Source organism: Nycticebus coucang, chromosome 8 (assembly GCF_027406575.1).
Source record: "Nycticebus coucang isolate mNycCou1 chromosome 8, mNycCou1.pri, whole genome shotgun sequence".
Taxonomy (NCBI): Eukaryota; Metazoa; Chordata; class Mammalia; order Primates; family Lorisidae; genus Nycticebus; species Nycticebus coucang.
The window spans coordinates 58,578,569-58,597,340 of record NC_069787.1 but is presented as its reverse complement, the minus strand read 5'-3'; the positions used below and the strand labels follow the sequence as shown (position 1 = coordinate 58,597,340).

The following is an 18,772-nucleotide window of genomic DNA, read 5'->3' as shown; positions in this document are numbered from 1 at the left end:
TATTAATCCAATGGTATCTATAATCACTTTAAAAATCAGGGTTCTAAATATACCCATTCAAAACAGACATTGTCAGGGTAGATAAAAAACATGACCCAACTCTGTATTGTCTACAAGAAACCCACTTTAAATATAAAAATAGGTATAAATACATAGATAGATAAATAAATGGATAATGAAAGATATACTATGCTAACACTAATCAAAAGAAAGCAGGAGTAGCTATACAATTTAAAACAGAGCAGACTTCTGAACAAAGAATGTTATCTGGAATAGAAAGGTGAATTACATAATGATAAAGACATAAAAACCCTTAAATGTGCACGTGTCTGACAACAGAGCATCAAAATGTAGGAGGTCCTGTGGTGCACATCTATAATCCCTAACACTCTGGAAGGTTGAGGTGGGAGGATTGAGTGAGCTCAGGAGTTCAAGACCAACCTGAGCAAGAGCAAGACTCAGTCTGTGCTAAAAATAGAAAAATTAATCCTAATTACTTGGGAGGCTAAAGCTGGAGGATCACTTGAGCCCGGGAATCTGACAGAACCCAGGGTAACAGGATGAGACTGTGTCTGAAGAAAATAGCAAAGCAAAAACTAATAGAACTGCAAGAAGAAACAGAAGAATCCACTATTATACCTATAAACTTCAACACCCCTCTATCAGTAATGGACACATCCAGAAGGTAGAAAATCAGTAATGACAAAGATGACCTCGATAGCACTACCAATCAACTGTATATAATGGGCTTCTGCAGACTCCTCCATCCAGTAACAGCAAAACAGGCTGCACGCGGTGGCTCATGCCTATAATCCTAGCTCTCTGGGAGGTGGATTGCCTGAGCTCGGAGTTCAAGACCTACCTGCGCAAGAGTGAGATCCCTGTCTCTACCAAAAATAGAAAAACTAGCCAGGCTTCGTGGTGGATGCCTGTACTCCCAGCTACTTGGGCAGCTGAGGCAACAGGGTCTCATGAGCCCGAGAGTTTGAGGTTCCTGTGAGCTATGATGATGCCATGGCAGTCTACCCAGGGTGCGAGAGTGAGACTCTGTTTCACGACAAACAAACAAAAAACCCAGCAAAACTCAGCAAAATATACATTCATTGAAGAACACATGAAACTTTCACCAAGATAGACCACACTGTGGGCCATAAAGACACACTTTAACAAATATAAAACAGTAGTAATTATATAATGTCTGCCATCACACCACAATGGAATTAAACTAAAAATCAGTAACAGAAATATAGCTGGAAATACCCACAATACTTGGAGATGAAACAACACAGTTCTAAATAACACGTGGAGAAAAATCTCAAGGAAGAAATCTCAAGAGAAATTTAAAATAGAAGAACATGTAAAATCAGCTTTATCTCAGGAAAATTTTCACCTCAGGAACCAGAAAAATAACAACGTAACCTAAGCAGAAGAAAAAAAATAATAGAGTAGAAATAAATGAAATTTAAAACAGCAAATTAATACAGAAACTCAATGAAATCAAAAGCTGGTCCATTACTGTGAATATTCTCGCTGTTCTGATTTTATAATAATCAGCACAGGCTAAACATTCGCTATATAAAAACCATGCATGTGTCCCCAGACCTAGTTCTTTTCCTAGGTTTGGTTTTATAAATGCTGGTGATAAACAAAGTCTGATTTATTACATGATCAGTTTGTGTGATTGTACAATGGCTGTGATTCTAGGTTATCTTTGGTCACAAGTCATCTTTAAGTGAATTGTAAAATTACTGTATTTTTATTTTCTAAAAAAAAAAAGCTGGTAAAGATCAGTAAAAATCAATAAGCCTCTAGCCAAGCTAACTAGGCAAAAAAAAAAAAAAAAGAGAGAGAGAGAGAAGACACGTATTACTAATAAGAGAAAGGAAAGTGGAACATAATTAGAGATCTCGTAAGCATTAAAAGAATAATAAATGAATATTATGAATAACTTTATGTCACAAATTTGATGACCTAGATGAAATGGACCAATTCCCTGAAAGACACAAGTGCTAAAACTCATGGAAATGAAAATAGACAACCTGAACAGGCCTATATCTATTAGAGAAACTGAATCAATAATGCATAATCTTTCAAAACAGAAATTCACAGGCCCAGGCTTGGTGCCCGTAGCACAGTGGTTATAGTGCCAGCCACATACATTGAAGCTGGCAGGTTTGAACCTGGCCTGGGCCTGCTAAACAACAATGACAACTGCAATCAAAAAATAGCTGGGCATTGAGGCAGGTACCTGCAGTCCCAGCTACTTGGGAGGCTCAGGCAAGAGAATCTCTTAAGCCCAAGAGTTTGAGGTTGCTGTGAGGTGTGATGTCATAGCACTCTACTGAGGGTGACATAGTGAGACTCTGTCTCAAAAAAAAAGAAAAGGAAAGAAATTAACAGACCCAGATGGGTTCAATGGTGAATTCTACCAAACATTCAGAAATAAATAACAATTCTCTACAATTTCTGTCAAAAGGGAGAAGCACTGAGAATACTTCCAAAGTCATTCCACGAGGCCAGAAGGACCCTAATGCCAAAACTAGACCAAAACATTATAAGAAAACTATTGAGGGCAGTGCCTGTGGCTCAGTGAGTAGGGCGCTGGCCCCATATACCGAGGGTGGTGGGTTCGAACCCAACTCCAGCCAAACTGCAACAAAAAATAGCCAGGCCTTGTGGTGGGCGACTATGGTCCCAGCTACTTGGGAGGCTGAGGCAAGAGAATCACCTAAGCCCAAGAGCTGGAAGTTGCTGTGAGCTGTGACGCCACAGCACTCTACCGAGGGCGACAAAGTGAAACTCTGTCTCTAAAAAAAAAAGAGAACTATCACAATGGTGAATTTTAGATGTCAACTTGACTATATTAAGGAACACTGTACCTAGAAACATGACAAAGCATCCTTTTTGAGTGTGTCTATAGCGTGTTTTCAGAGGAGATTAGTGTGTGGATCTGAGTGGATGAGGTGGGAACTCTGTTTCACAACAAAGTCTGAAATGAATCAACAAAATAACTCCTGGAACTAATAAGTGGCAATACCAGTGTTTCAGGGTACAAGGCTAATATACAAAATTTCATCACACCCTCAATGTGGGCAGATGCCATCCAATCAGCCAGAAACCCAGAAAGAACTAAACCAGAGAGAAAAGGCAAATGTGTCGATCAATCTGTGGGAGCTGTGATACACTCTTCCTCTCCTGTCCTATGCTCTCCACTAAAACTCCAGGATCCCCAGCCTTTGATATACAGGACTTAACACCATCAGCTTCCTAGGTTCTCAGGCCTTCAGCCTTGGGCTGAGAGTTACACCATTGGCTTCACTGGTTTTGAGGCCTTTGGACTTGGATTGAGCCATGCTGTTGGCACCCCAGCATACCCACCTTGCTTGTGGCCTATCTTGGGATTCCTCAGCTTCCATAATCATGAGTCAATTCCTCTAACACATTCTCTCACATATCTATATGTCCTATTGGCTCTCTCTGGAGAACGCCAATATAACTGCAAAATAATATCTTTCATGAACACAGATGCAATATCCTTAACAAAATACTAGCAAATAGAATCCAATAGTGCCCCAAAAGGATTATATACCATGACCAAGTGGGATTTATCTCAGGCATGCAACATTGGTTCAACATTCAAAATTCAGTTAATGTAATCTGTTACATAAACAAAGAAAAACCACACGATCATATCAACAGATGTAGAAAACATCTGATAAAACACAACACCATTCATGATGAAAAACTATAATAGGAATAGAGAAGAACTTCAATTTGATAAAGAACATCTATTAAAAATGACTATCTACAGCGCCGGCCACATACACTGGACCTGGTAGGTTCAAATCTAGCTGGGGTCTGCCAAACAACAATGACAACTACAACCAAAGACTAGCCGGACATTATGGCCAGGTGCCTGTAGTCTCAGCAACTTGGGAGGCTGAGGCAAGAGAATCGCTTAAGCCCAAGAGTTTGAGGTTGCTGTGAGCTGTGACACCACAGCACTCTACCCAGGGCAACAGCTTAAGACTCTGTCTCAAAAATAAATAAATAAATAAAAATAAAATTGTGCCTCATTATATTTGTGATACTGCAGTGGCTAAAGCCTTTTTCTAACTTTAAAAAAAAAAATGACTACCTACAGCAAATACGATATTTAATGGTGAGAAACTAGCAGCTTTATGCTAAGATCAGGAACAAGGCAAGGATGTCCCCTCTCAACCACTGCTTTTCAACATCGTTAGCAGAAGTCCTAGCTAACGCAAAATAAAAAGAGGAGATGAAAAGTCTAGAGGTTGCTGTGCGCTAGGATCACGCCACTGCACTGCAGCCTGGCAAACAGAGCAAGATCTTGTCTCTAAGAAAGAAAAGATAGGGTAGAGAAATAAAACTGTCTTTGTTTACAGATAACACAATCGTTCATGTACAAAATCTGAATGAATGAACAAAATAACTCCTGGAACTAATAAATGACAATACCAGTGTTGCAGGGTACAAGGCTAATATACAAAAATCAATTGTTTTCTTACATACCAGCAATGAACAGTGGAATTTGAAATTAAAAACACAATACCATTTATATTTGTACCCCCAAATATGAAATACTCAGCATAAATCTAGAAAAATGTATAAGACCTATATTAAAAAAATTATAAAGCTCTGTTACAAGAAATCAACAGAAAAACATTTGAAATGAAAAAACATTTCTGTTTGTCTGATTGTTTGAAAACTGATTCCTTTTCTGAATGTATTTATGTTCCTTGTTCTTTACAGGTTTCTGTTTCTAATCCTTATCTTAAACATTGTTATTATTATTAAATTGTAAGTCTTTTTAATTTTGTGAAGGCAAAAAAAAAAAAAGGAAACCTAATTAACACATGTATATGTAAAAACAAACAAACAAAAGAATCATTTCAAAGAACTAAATAAATGCAGAGATAGTCCATTGATGGACTCAATATTGTTAAGATATCAGTTTTTCCCAACCAACTATTCCCACTGACCCTTCGCCCTCAAAATAGGCCCAGATAGTTTTTGGAGGAATTTTTTCTTTTTCTTTTTTTTTTTTTTTGCATTTTTTTGGCCAGGGCTGGGTTTGAACCCCCCACCTCTGGCATATGGGACCAGTGCCCTACTCCTTTGAGCCACAGGCACTACCCTGGAGGAATTTTTTCTAACTATAAAGGAGAAAATAATTCCAGTGCTACTCAATGTGTCCCAGAATGTAGTAAAAGAAGGAACTGTTTTCTTATGAAGTGCTAAAATTCTAATCACAAAAACTGACAAGGGTGGGAGCTCCACTAAGTCATGCAGGACTAAGGATCCTTCTCTTTTTCTGCCTCACTCCTTAGCATGCGGTGTCCATCTTCAGAGTCACTTTGTGATTGTAAATGACAGCGACAACTCCAATTACCATGCCGTGTAGAAGAGTTGGAGGGTACCTGCCAGCTTCATGGGCTTTCCAAAATCCCTGCCCAGTGATTTGCATTTCAGTTGCTTTGGCCCTCATGGGGACACACGACCCTTCCTAGCTATAAGGAAGGGGATGCAATGTAAGCTACATCATCGTCCTGAATCAAGATTTTGCCAGATAAAATACAGGAGGCCAGGGCGGCGCCTGTGGCTCAGTCGGTAAGGCGCCGGCCCCATATACCGAGGGTGGCGGGTTCAAGCCCGGCCCCAGCCAAACTGCAACCAAAAAAATAGCCGGGCGTTGTGGCGGGCGCCTGTAGTCCCAGACACTCGGGAGGCTGAGGCAAGAGAATCGCTTAAGCCCGGGAGTTGGAGGTTGCTGTGAGCTGTGTGAGGCCACGGCACTCTACCAAGGGCCATAAAGTGAGACTCTGTCTCTACAAAAAAAAAAAAAAAAAAAAAATACAGGAGGCCCAGTTAAATATAAATTTCAGGTAAGTATGGTGGAACATACTTATCCTGAACAAATTGTTCATTGTTCACCTAAAATTCCAATTTAACTGAGAGTCTTGGGTGTCCTCTTTCCCCACCCCCCAAATCTGACAAACCTTTTGCAATCAACCTGCTACTATCTTGTGAAGAGGTAGTCCTCTGAATGACCAGAGATACGTGGCCCAGTGGCAAAATGTCCACTATACCAGTGGATAACCAATCAGCCCCCCAGCTGACTGGCAAATGATTACAAACACATGGGTGAGCCCAGCTGAGCACAGCTTTAGAGGAACGTAAGTCAAATAAGTGATAGTTATTTTAAGCCAATAAGTTTTGGGGTGGTTAATTGATGATATGATATCCTCAATATAAAATCAAAAAATTATCAAAAAAATTTAATTGATATGGATATCATATGAGGAAAAGAAAAAACAAATTCCTACCTCCTATCACATACAAAAATCAATTCCACGTAGAGACTTTAAACGTAAAAATAAAACTTTAAACTTTTTGATATTGAAAAAAAACTTCATAACCTTACCTTGGGAAAATGACCAAAAGGTTCACTGTCTAAAGAATAGATAATGCGAGAATTATAAATGCCACATTCAAGATATTGGTTACCTCTTTGGGACAGAGAAGGCGGTAAGGTGGAGGGCTTCATTGTATTTGTAATGTAGTTTTTAAGCTAGAGGCCAGGTGCATGGGTGTGTATCAATCTTGGATACTATTCTGTGTCTAAAAGATGTCATAAATGTTCAAAGTATTCAAAATGTGAACATAATAAATCACAGCTAAGCTTGCAAATAGAAGTTGAAGGGCTTAAGTTCTTCATTGGGAAGAAATCCCTCATATGGGATTACAACCCTGGTTCAATTCCACACCCTGAGAATCACTCAGAGATTCTGCCCTAGAGATGAGTCTTTGTTTTGCTGACATAGAGAATAGATTAAGATCAAAGCAAAGAAATAGGGTATAATTAAAAAAGCTAAAAAAAGGGCTATAGTGAATGCTAATGGAAAGACAGAAGAAATAAGTGAAAACAGAAAACATTTCAAAAATGGTACCATTTTTCATGGGTGATAACTGTCTTCCTATCCTTTGGGCCGCTACCAAGTGTTAAGTTCCATCATACTGAAAAATAATATGATTTCTGAGCCATTTGAAATAAATCTCTTAAATCCTCATAGGACACTAAAGAGGATGGTGACAAATACAAATACATCTTTTATATTAATTTGGATAGATTAATTTATTTTTCTATTTTTTTTTATTGTTGGGGATTCATTGAGGGTACACAAAACCAGGTTACATTGATTGGCTTTGTTACCTAAGGACCCTCTTTTAATTGTGTCCTGCCCCCAAAAGGTGAACCACAGCCCTTGTCCCCCACCCCACCCCTTTCCCTTTCTCACCTCTCCCCATGGAATGGATTGATTTTGTATTAATTTAAAATATATTCTTTGTAGTAAAGCATCACAAGAATGGAGAAGCAAGAATTCGGTGTACTCAATTCTTTTTTTTTTTTTTTGTAGAGACAGAGTTTCACTCTATTGCCCTCGGTAGAGTGCCGTGGCATCACACAGCTCACAGCAACCTCCAGCTCCTGGGCTTAAGCAATTCTCTTGCCTCAGCCTCCAGAGCAGCTGGGACTACAGGCGCCCGCCACAACGCCCAGCTATTTTTTGGTTGCAGTTCAGCTGGGGCTGGGTTTGAACCCGCCACCCTCGGTATATGGGGCCAGCGCCTTACCAACTGAGCCACAGGCACCGCCCGGTGTACTCAATTCTGATATGAGGACATGGTGGGGGGAGGGGGAATAGGGGAAGGGAAGAGAGAAGGAGGGAGGGAGTGGGGGACCACAGTGTGTGACACACCTCTTGGGGAGGGACTTCACCCAGCAAATGCAAGCAGTGTAACCTGGCTCATTGTACCCTCAATGGTTCCCCAAAAAGAAAAGAAAAAAAAAAATCCTCATAGCACAACATACAGTTGTCATTTCCTGGTGAATTTTACACAAATAAACATCTTTGCAGATGATATAATGATGCTGATGTCAAGCCCAGATTTGCTTAAAAAAACAAACAAATTCATAATGGATGAACACAAAACTAAGACAGGGAAACAATGGCCCTTCAGTTTTCTTACCACAGCACTCCCTGTTCTAGTTCCAGGTCACCCTTGGAAATGCAGAGCAATGGCAAAGGGCTGCCAGCCCAAGCCAAAGGCAGGAATCCAACCTTTCTCTAGGCCACAGGGAAAAACACTCAGTGCCCATGGGAACTTTTATTATTGAGTTACTATTGATCTCAATCCCTAGCTCAATAATAAAGTTGATTTTCAATGGTTCTACTTCAAGCCTATCACTGAGCTTTGGTACTCAGAAGTCCACAAACTTAATGAGAAGCAAACAAAATCATTTTAACCCATTTTATCCAAAGTACCATTTCATTACATTATTTTATTTCCTGCTCTATGTTGACATATTTCCTAAAGCACATTTTCTGCTGTCCCATTTTCAGTATTGCTTTTAACAATAGTTTTCTAAACATATTTCCTTTGTTATTGTTTCTTCCTTTTTCTTTGTTTTTAAGATATTCAATTTTATTTATTTTATTAATTTATTTTTATTTTAGCCAATTTCACTTTTAGCCATTCTATAATATATTCATTTCTTTCATTCTCTGTTTGTTTGTTTTGAGACAGAGTCTCACTTTTTCACCCTGGGTAGAGTGCCTTGGCGCCCTAGCTCACAGCAACCCCAAACTCCTAAGCTCAAGTGATTCTCTTGCCTCAGCCTTCTGAGTACCTGGAGCTACATGCATATGTCACCACACCTGGCTAGTTTTTCTTTTTTTAGTAGAGAAAGGGTCTCATTTTTGCTCAGGCTGGTCTCAAACTCCTGAGCTCAGGCAATCCACCAGCCTCAGCCTCCCAGAGTGCTAGATTATAGGCATAAGCCACCATGTCTGGCCTACAATGTATTCATTTCTTCATTCGATAACCAAACACTTAACATGTTTGTGATGAAACGTGTTTGTGATATTACATATTTGTCTCAGGTTCAGCTAGTGTTATCCTTTTAAATAATCACAAGGATTCTTAGTATCCTTCTTAGTTCACAGAAATTAAAATGTATTATCTCCGTTTGGGGCCTTTAGGAGTTACTATCTGTAGAAGATTCAGTCTTTAGAGAATATATCTTCTCTAGGCAGTATGTTTGCAACTCTTTCTAATTTACCTGGCTGCCTCTATATCATCCTCACTTAGGTGAAAGAAGGCTGATAAACCTCTCTCTCTATCATAGTCTCAAATCCAGAACTCACAATTAGGGTACTTGGTACAGAAACTCTTTGATGTCTGGGTCTACTCTTTGGAAAATATGTTATCAATACTTCAGCATTTTCCTTTTAAAAAAGGTTAGATTTATTTTCTCTTGTGACCCTGTCCTACCAATAAATAAATAGACAAAACAAAACAAATTCCCAATAAAATATTCAACAAATAAAATTCTGCATCTATTGTCAAAGTAATAAAGAATGTGTTAGTGCTTAGGAATTCTGGAAAGGGCCTTGAATAAATTACAAAAGAATCCCGGGATCCTGTAATTACTATTTGATTGCAAAAGAGTTGCTCCTAGGTCCTGCTATTCCAGGGCTAAGTCACTCCTGCTCACCCCAAACTGAAAAGTATAAAGGTGAAAGCAAGTTTAAACAATCTCAAGGATTTTTCTCTTGGCTTAATGACAGAATCCAGCCAGTTGAGAATTTATCCTTTTGTAAAACCAGTTAGTCTGCAATCTGGGGATTTGTTCCAATTCACAGTTCAGTTTTTACTGCACTTCATACTAAGTGATTCTGTCAGTGATTCTTTTGACACAGAGGTAGACTCAAGGCCTGGTGAACTCACCATTATCAGTACAGCTTGTGCTATTAATGTCAAACTAGTCTTGTATCTGTAGACCCCAAGTAATCAACAGTGTGCCTTGGTAACAGGCAATCACACATTTAATTATTAACTCACACCTCCTGCATGAGTACAGAGCTAGGGGTTCTCAACTCAGGGCTGTGATCAAAATCAGGTAGCAACTTAAAAAAAAATACATCTGCTTAACATATCCCAAGATGCTGATTCAGAAGATCTGGAGTAGGGCTCAACCAGCTGTATTTTGAAAAAGCTTTTACAGCGATTTTGATGCAATAGGAGTAAAGGCTGTGTCACACAGGTACAGATATTTGTTTATATGTTTCTCAAACAGGGATAGGAGGCACTGGGACATCAATTTTCTTGACCAGTAAACAGTTTAAAATGTCATTTTTGTTTTGAGTGGCAGTTACATAGGTATACATAACTGTCAAAACTCGTCTGACATTCAAGATCTGTGCATTTAATTGTATGTTTATTATACCTCAATAAGTAAAATGCTATTTTTATATTAAAATATGGATACATTCTGGAATAGAATGCAAAATCTACATTTAAGTTAAACTGTGAAACTTCAAAGAAATCTCCATCTTAAATGGGCTCCTATGTCAGGGAAGCAACAATTTCATTCTGCTTTGCTTGGGGTAGAGGGGCTGAAAGAGAAGGGAAAACATTTTGGAAGGGCCCTGAATGTCATTTGAAAATCTCTAGGTTTAGAAATCTTTTCACTTCCAATCCTTTTCCTTTATTTCACTACTCATGATCTGCTCTCCATCTCTTCTTGTTTCTTTTACCACCTATCTTATCCACCTATCACTGGCCTTTTTGCATAACAACACTTCAAATTCTCAAAAGGTAAAGTCCCACTCTTTGTCATGATTGAAGGTTTTGTTTATTGTTACTGAGTACAGAGATGGTCTAATGACTCTGAATTGGTAGTTTCAGAAACTGCACATTGCTAGCATCTTTTTCACTCAAAAGGTTTAAAAATGCTGACGGTTGGTTATAGGTAGGGACTGAATCTAAGAAATATGAAAAGCCACATTTCCCGACTCTGGAAAGTTAACAAGAGAGAGTAATATGGGTTAGCAGCAAGGGCTGGAGAATATGGCGCTCTTTTGTGACCCAAGAGCTGCAGAGCGCGCAGAGGAGACAGGATTCGGAGTCTGAAGCATGGCCTAGATCCAATGACTCTGGGTCAATTACTGTATCTTTTGCTGGTAAGCTCTTTGTCCACATATACAAAACTGGGGTAGAGAGCACACATCTGCTCACGGATTTAAGTAACATGCGTTACTAGGATTGTATACGGAGTGCCCAGCCACAAAGTTAAGGAAGTGCAAAGCGTGTAAGTAAAAGCCTAGAAAACGGGATGTAGTAACACCACAATACGACCCAAATGCCACACTGGACTAACACACCACACACTCCAGCGTCCCAGGTCCCAGCAGCCCCCGGGGAGGCGTGGCGGGACTGCGCGCAGCGCCACGCCCCCTCCTGCCCGCGTTCCCAGCCCGCCTGCCGCTTCGACTGTGCGCATGCGCTACTCACTCTTCGCGGTCCCGAAAACTCTCCGGCTGGTGGAGTCCGAGATCCCGGCGAGAGGCCTGCGAAGTTAAGACTACTTACCTCTTCCGCATAGGCCGCGGCCTCCTGATGGTCCCACCTCCTTCTGACACTCTGACCCCACGAGTGGAGGAGTTGGGAAGAGGGCCCGGGTCTGATTGGAGACGGGCGTGTTTACATTCTCCCGCTCCCCTAGACCTCAGGAATTTAGCCCCGCCTCTTCCTTCTTTGCCCTAGTCCCATCTGTCAGAGGCGTGCAGGGGACTTTGGGTTTGTTTTCCCGGTCTCTGTGGTAGGTTGTCTTCCTGTTGGGTGGAAGATGTCGGAACATACCTTGGCAGAGCCCAGGGACGGAAGTGAAGAGCAGGTGTCTGGCGCTAAAGTCATCGCCCAGGCCCTGAAAACGCAAGTACGATGGATCGTCTTGCAGTGAAAGGCTCCTACGGAAGCCGGCGGGACCCGCTGTGTTGTCTTGGATACGAGTGAACCAGAGGGATGGGGGGTGGGGGAAAGGAAGGTTGTGGGAGGTTTTCCTTTTAGCGCCCCAAAGGGATGGAAGGATATGGCGATGTTTATTCCTCCTTTTTTTGTACCCCAGGGTGTGGAGTACATGTTTGGCATCGTAGGCATCCCTGTAACCGAAATCGCCGTTGCTGCCCAGGACGTGGGCATCAGGTACATCGGGATGAGGAATGAACAAGCGGTGAGTGTGGATGCAGGTAGCCGAATGCATTACTGGAAATGGTCGGTGACAGTGGCAGATGTTCACTGCAAATACTCGGCTCTTAGCACTATTCTAGTGCTTCATGCAAGTCAGTCACTGTTGATTATTATAAACTGTTGTTGATCCTAATTGACAGATAAGAAAAGTGAGACACAGGTTAAGGAAAACTTGCTTGGGGTGATGGGGCTGGTTTGGCAGAGCCAGGATTTGGACGAAGGTATTCTGGGTATAATTTCTGAATAAAGTTTGACCTATTAGGGTGCAAGCTCCAGAAGACCAGGGACCATACTTCTTCAGGACACATCTCTACCCCCAATGCCTAATATGGTGCCCACTTAAAATAGGTTCTCAAAGAGAGTACCTGTGAGATGAATGAGTGAAGCCCATGTTTGGTGTTATATGATAACACCTCAGGGCAAGGTGAAGGATATCACATATGGTAAAGTCCTGAATGAAACTCAGATGTCCCAAATCATACTTGAGTGCTCTTTCCAGCACATCAGGCTGCCACCTTTCTTAGAGTCATATTGGAAGCAGGGAAAGGAAGATGTGACATTTTATCAACCCACTTTAAGTGCATCCTCTGCCAACCCAGTTCTTAACCCTTCTCTCAGCAATGCTGGCTTAAAAGATCAAGAAGCCACTTCTGAGATGTCATGTACTGTCAGTCTGTCTTAGGTTAAGTGTTCCTAGTTTACACTCTTACTGTTGCCCTCTCATTTAGGCTCTTACTGCCTCTTACCCAGACAACTGCCTTGACCTCCTTAGGTGGTGTCCTTCCACTGCCTCAGATGTGAGCCCCTGGAGAGCAGTAATTATGGTTCCTTTGTTATCTCTTCCACACAGTGCCTGGCTTGGTTGGGGCTTTTGCATGGGGTAGACACTTAATACATTATTTGTTAATTGAATGACATTCCTTATCTATAAGGTTAACATTTGTGTTGTCTTGAGTTTGTGTTGCTTCTACCTTTTACTTTTCTTAGTTGGAACAATTTTTTTTTCTTTCATCTATGTGAGAAGATGACACTATTGACCTATATTTTACTGTTTTTCTAGAGGTGACATGTCTGCCACTGATTTCTTCAAACAGCGATATTCACAGAGTATATATTATATACTAGGTATTGTGCTCCATAGTCTGTGGGATAGAGCGATATAAAGAAAGAGTGAAGTGGCTTGGCACCCATACTTAGTGGTTAGGGTGCCAGCCACATACACTGGGGCTGGCGGGTTAGAACACGGCCCGGGCCTGCTAAACAATATTGAAGTACAAAAAAAAAAATAGTTGGGCATTGTGGCAGACACCTGTAGTCCCAGCTACTTGGGAGGCTGAGGCAAGAGAATCTCTTAAGCCCAAGAGTTTGAGATTGTTGTGAGCTGTGACTCCATGGCACTCTATTGAGGACAACATAGTGAGAATTTTGTCTCAAAAAAAAAAAGAAGAAGAAAAGAAAGAGTGAGGTATAGTCTTGACATTCTAGTTGATCACAACCTAGGAAGGTGAGGGCAAAACATGCAAAAAAAAACTTGATCTAGTACAACTCTCACTATAGGTGTACATATAAGGAATAGTAGTAGCACAGAGGGGATGACCAGTTCTTTTCCAGTAGGACAGGGAAGGTTGCCTGTAGTGGTAATGTGAGTTCATGCTGTTCCATCAAGATCATTAAAGGCTTGGTGGACTATGAGACTGGTAGGTAGGCTGAAGGGAGGCGTGGAGAATCCTCTTTAACTGGAAAAGGAATTTGGACTTTTTCTTAGTAGGTAATGGGGGAGACTGTAAAGGTTTTTCTAAACAGGTGGAAGACATAATTAAGTTTGTACTTCAGAAACTTGATGGGTGTGGTGGTGTGGTTTTTTTTTAGAATATAAAAGTATAAATTTATTTTATGTTAGAAGAGAAATAATGAAGGGAAGAGATGAAAAACAAAGCAGAGAGTGAGAGAGGGGAAGTTGGGGGGAAGAGAGAAAAGGAGCCAGAGAATTGTTGGTGTGCTTCTTCTTAATGGGTATGTGATAGTGGAGCCAGTTAAGATTATGACTCAGAAGCATTTATTTTTATGTCCTTAAACTTTATATCCTTAAATCCTTAACATGGATTGATTTAAGATCAGTATACTACATCATTTAAAGCAGAAGGCTAAAAAATACCCAATTCTGGGCGATGCCTGTGGCTGAAAGGGTAGGGCGCTGGCCCCATATGCTGGAGGTGGTGGGTTCAAACCCAGCCCCGGCCAAAAACTAAAAAAAAAAAAAATACCCAATTCTTATTTCTAAAGAAATGAGAAGAGGCTTGGCACCCATAGCACAGTGGTTACGGCACCAGCCACATACACCGAGGCTGCCGCATTTGAACCCAGCCCGGGCCAGCTAAAAACAATGATACCTGCAACAAAAAATAGCCAGGCGTTGTGGTGGATGCCTGTAGTCCCAGGTACTTGGGAGGCTGAGGCAAGAGAATCTCCTAAGCCCAAGAGTTTGCGGTTGCTGTGAGCTGCGCTGCCATGGCACTCTACCAAGGGCAGTATAGTGAAACTCTGTCTCAAAAAAAAAAGAAAAGAAAAAAGAAATGAGAAGAAATAATACTGAAAAAAATAGTATCCCAGACTAAGAAGAATTTGAGAGAGTTATGTTGTATGTATTTAATTTAATTTAACACCTCTTCTTTATTCCTGATTAGGAGCTGAAGTGCATTGAAAAAGCAAAAACTAACCGTGGTCAGGCTCTAAAGGAAATCTCAAATAATCACCAAGGATTGAAAATATGTAGTATATGTAACCTGACCATGTGGAATTATCTAGAACTCAATAACAGATTCCTAAAAAATCCTAGACATTTGAAAGTTAAGCCAACACACTTGTTGGTACTTTGTAAATATTTGAAAAGATTAACAAAATCAGTTACCTTTAAACTAGATCCATAAAAATAAAAGAGAAAACACAGATTGCCAATATCAGGAATAAAAAAGGGGATATGGATTGCTACACACCTTAATCATTATTATTATTATTTTTTTGAGACAGAGTCTCACTCTGTTGCCTCAGGTTAGCATGCTGTAGCATCATAGCTCACAGCAACCTCTAATTCCTGGGCTTAAGTGAACCTCCTGCATCAGCCTCCCGAGTAGTTGGGAATACAGGTGTGTGCCACAATGCTTGACTGGCTAAATTTTCCATTTTTAGTAGAGACAAGGTCTTGCTCTTGCTCAAGCTGGTCTTGAACTTCTGAGCTCAGGCAATCCACTTGCCTCAGCCTCCCAGAGTGCTAGGATTATAGGCGCACCCAGACTCAGACCCTAATTATTGACAACTGACAGTTTGAAGAAGAAATCACAATGGAAAATAGAAAACATTTTGAATTGAGTGACAATGAAAAGATATCAAATTTGTAGCATATAACTAAAGCAGTTCTTAGAGGGAATGGCTTTAAATAAATCTATTAGTGAAGAAGATAAAAAACCGGTGCTCTCAGCTTATATTTCAAGAAGATAGAAAAAAAAAACCCTCAAAATGAAAGGAGTGAAATAATATGAGCAGAAATCAATGAAATAGAACAATAGAGAAAAAACAACAAAGCCAAAAATTGGTTCTTTGAAAAGATTTATAAATTTGATAAATTTATGTACTGAAGAATAAAAGAAAATGCAAGTTACCAATAAAAGAGGGATGTTCCTATTGATCCTGCACATGTTTAAAGAATTGTAAGAAGATATTATGGATATGAAGAAATTTCTTTAAAAACTAAAAATTAAATACCTAAACCATTATTTGAAATTTGCAGGTAGAACATTTCTTGCTAAATGGGAAGTGTTCTAATTCCTTCTTTACTTTCTCTTACTTAATAGTAAATTAATGTCATACACATACTGTAAGGATTCCAATGTGCGTAAGTCCCATTGTTCTTTCTTTGCAGGCTTCTTATGCTGCCTCCGCCATTGGATATCTGACAGGCAGGTAAATTAAAGTCTGTTTTATTTCAGTTATTTTGATATTTGGGGGTAAAACTATTACAACTTTCAGATGAAGGATTAGTTGATTTGAAAAGAGTATAGAAGATGGTATTAATAAAGAAAAATAAAGAAATTTAGAACTCTTTAAGGGCTAAATCAAAAGGATGATAATACCGTAAAAGTGATTTAGGGTAGAACACATTGACATTTTACAAAATGAATTACTGATGATCACATAGTGAGTTGATGTCATACTTTATCTTGGATCTTGCAACCAGGGTCTAGGATAACCTAGCATACTTAGTACAAAAATGCTTGGTACAAAATATAATTATTGGGGCTTGTTCCACTTGTTCAGATTTTTTAGTCTGTATCCATGCTACGTTAACTACTCACCTTTATTTTTAAAAGTTAATACATTTTTTTAAGTGCCTATTTTAGAAAACTTGGAAAATATAGACAACTATAAAGTAGAAAAACAGAATTTCCTATGATCCCACAAGCTGTTAAGGATTGGTTATATTTTCTTCTAGTTTTTTTTCTATGTATAATACACATGTATTTTTTAAGAAGAATTTATACTCCCATTGTCATCTGTATCATACTTTTTTTTCACTTATATTAGCTTTAGTACTTTTTTTGTTTTTTTGTTTGTTTTTGAGATAGAGTCTCACTATGTCCCCATTGGTAGAGTGCTGTGGAATCATAGCTCACAGCAGCCTTAAACTCTTGTGCTTAGGTGATTCTCTTGCCTCAGCCTCCCAAGTAGCTGGGACTACAGGTGCCCACCACAATGCCCGGCTATTATTTTTTTGCAGTTGTTTAGTTGGCCTGGGCCGACTTTGAACCTGCCAACCTCAGTGTATGTGGCTGGCACCGTAAGCACTGTGCTATGGGCGCTGAGCCAGCTTCAGTACTTTTTTTTTAATTTCCAAAAAAGAAATTAGCAATTAAATTGCTAGGAAGTATAAATTGATAAAGTCTCAAAGTCTAGGCTTCACCGAAGTAGTCCTTTTCACTGGGAACCTTCTGTGTTTGAACCTGAGGAAACGGGCCTTCCAAATAATGATATCTTCACCATTTTCTGTCACTTTATTTACATATGCAAAATAGTGTGATCTTTTTGTTTAGCCTGAAAAAACATTTAAATTATAGTCATTGACACTTTATTAAAAAAAAAAATTCTAGACTGGAGAATACTCGAAAGTTCATACTTTTAAAACATATTGCTATTTGGATGAATGTGTGGAACTACTCTGTCTAGTATAGTAGCCACTAGCTGTATGTGGTTATGTACATCTAAATTAATTAAAATTAAACTATATTTACAAAACATTTGAACTGTTGTTTCTCAGTTGGGGTAGATACATTTCAATTGCTCAGTAACCATGGGTGGGTAGTGGCTACAGGATCATACTATGCACATACAAAACATTTGAAAATTCTGTTGGCTAGTACTGCTCTAAAAGTTTAGTTTACTTGGTGATAAGATTACTTTGAAGTCTATCTTAAATAGAGATTTTAAAGAAATTACTTTATAAATGTAAAATGGCAAACTGAATTATATGGAGTATACCTTTTCCATGAGTGCTTTCAGCTAAGCATTCAAGTTCTATTTAAAAATATCTTGGGCAGAGCACTACCCTCAGAATTATTTTTCTTTCAAAATTCAGTTTACACAATATTTATTAAGAAATGAAATAAAACTTTTTTTATTTGAAAATGCACTCATTTTGCTTCTGTATGCAACCAACTTGATTTAGCCCAAATGTGTATATAGGAGGAAAAGGAGAGGCTAATGGAATGCAGTGTAAAGATGACAGGTACCTTATTTCTTGATGATATAGACTGAGATCAGCTTTTTTTTAATATCAAAAAATATTCTAACATTTATTTTATCAATGATAGTAAAGACCTGTGTTCTTCCTTTGAAGTCCAAGGTTGCATTCTTCACCCTAAAGTGATATGAATCAATGGTTACATTTGACCTGTTTTTAATAAAATAAATTCTGTTTTGCTTCTAGGCCAGGCGTATGCCTTGTTGTTTCTGGGCCAGGTCTTATCCACGCTTTGGGCGGTATGGCAAATGCAAACATGAACTGTTGGTAATCAGATTATTATTTTCTCAAAAATATTTTCTTTAAAATGTCACCGCATGATTTTTACTGAATGGAGCTAATGCTGAGCTGGGGTGGAAAGACATAAGAAAAAAAAAAACCTGGCTCTGTACCTGTGGCTCAAGGCGCCAGCCACATACAGCCCGGGCCCGCCAAACAACAATGACGGCTGCAACCAAAAAAATAGCCAGGCGTTGTGGCAGGCGCCTGTGGTACCAGCTGCTTCGGAGGCCGATGCAAGAGAATCGCTTGAGCCCAGGAGTTGGAGGTTGCTGTGAGCTGTGAGCACTCTACCCAGGGCGACAGCTTAAGGCTCTGTCTAAAAAAACAAACAAACAAAAAAAAAACAACCCTTGAATTTGTATAAACAGAAAGTAAAAAGATAGTTACTAGGGGAGGGAGATGAGGGTAGAGAAGAGAAATGGGGGTTAGAAATCAAAGGATAGGGAGGGAGGGGGAAGGGGGGGATTAATGGGATTACACCTGCGGTGCATCTTACAAGGGTATATGTGAATCCTAGTAAATGTGGAATGTAAAGGTCTTAGCAAAATAACTAAGAAAATGCTACAAAAGCTATGTTAACTAATG

The 18,772-nt window shown here is 39.6% G+C and overlaps 2 protein-coding genes and 1 non-coding gene across 7 annotated transcripts in view; 2 read left to right on the top strand and 1 right to left on the bottom strand.

The window, feature by feature from the left end:
- BTD (biotinidase) overlaps positions 1-11,828 on the bottom strand; it is a 33,678-nt gene extending 21,850 nt beyond the window's left edge. The window contains exon 1 of one of the 5 annotated variants that reach the window (XM_053600607.1): positions 11,728-11,828. Coding sequence is in view for 2 of the 5 variants with exons in the window: in XM_053600605.1 (XP_053456580.1) it covers positions 11,458-11,468 (11 nt within the window). In the remaining 3 variants the exon portion in view is untranslated. Of the gene's footprint in view, positions 1-11,379; positions 11,592-11,727 lie in introns of those variants that run through there. The other 4 variants (XM_053600605.1, XM_053600603.1, XM_053600606.1 and 1 more) reach the window with 4 other exon arrangements.
- Positions 1,516-1,647, top strand: LOC128592995 (small nucleolar RNA SNORA72). Its single transcript, XR_008382188.1, has one exon. It is a non-coding gene; the product is annotated as a small nucleolar RNA SNORA72 (small nucleolar RNA).
- Positions 11,671-18,772, top strand: part of HACL1 (2-hydroxyacyl-CoA lyase 1) — a 38,276-nt gene continuing 31,174 nt past the window's right edge. Inside the window, exons 1-4 of the mRNA XM_053600602.1 lie at positions 11,671-11,803; positions 11,993-12,097; positions 16,031-16,071; positions 18,092-18,172. Coding sequence (XP_053456577.1) covers positions 11,714-11,803; positions 11,993-12,097; positions 16,031-16,071; positions 18,092-18,172 — 317 coding nt within the window. The 5' untranslated portion in view covers positions 11,671-11,713. The remainder of the gene's footprint in view (positions 11,804-11,992; positions 12,098-16,030; positions 16,072-18,091; positions 18,173-18,772) is intronic.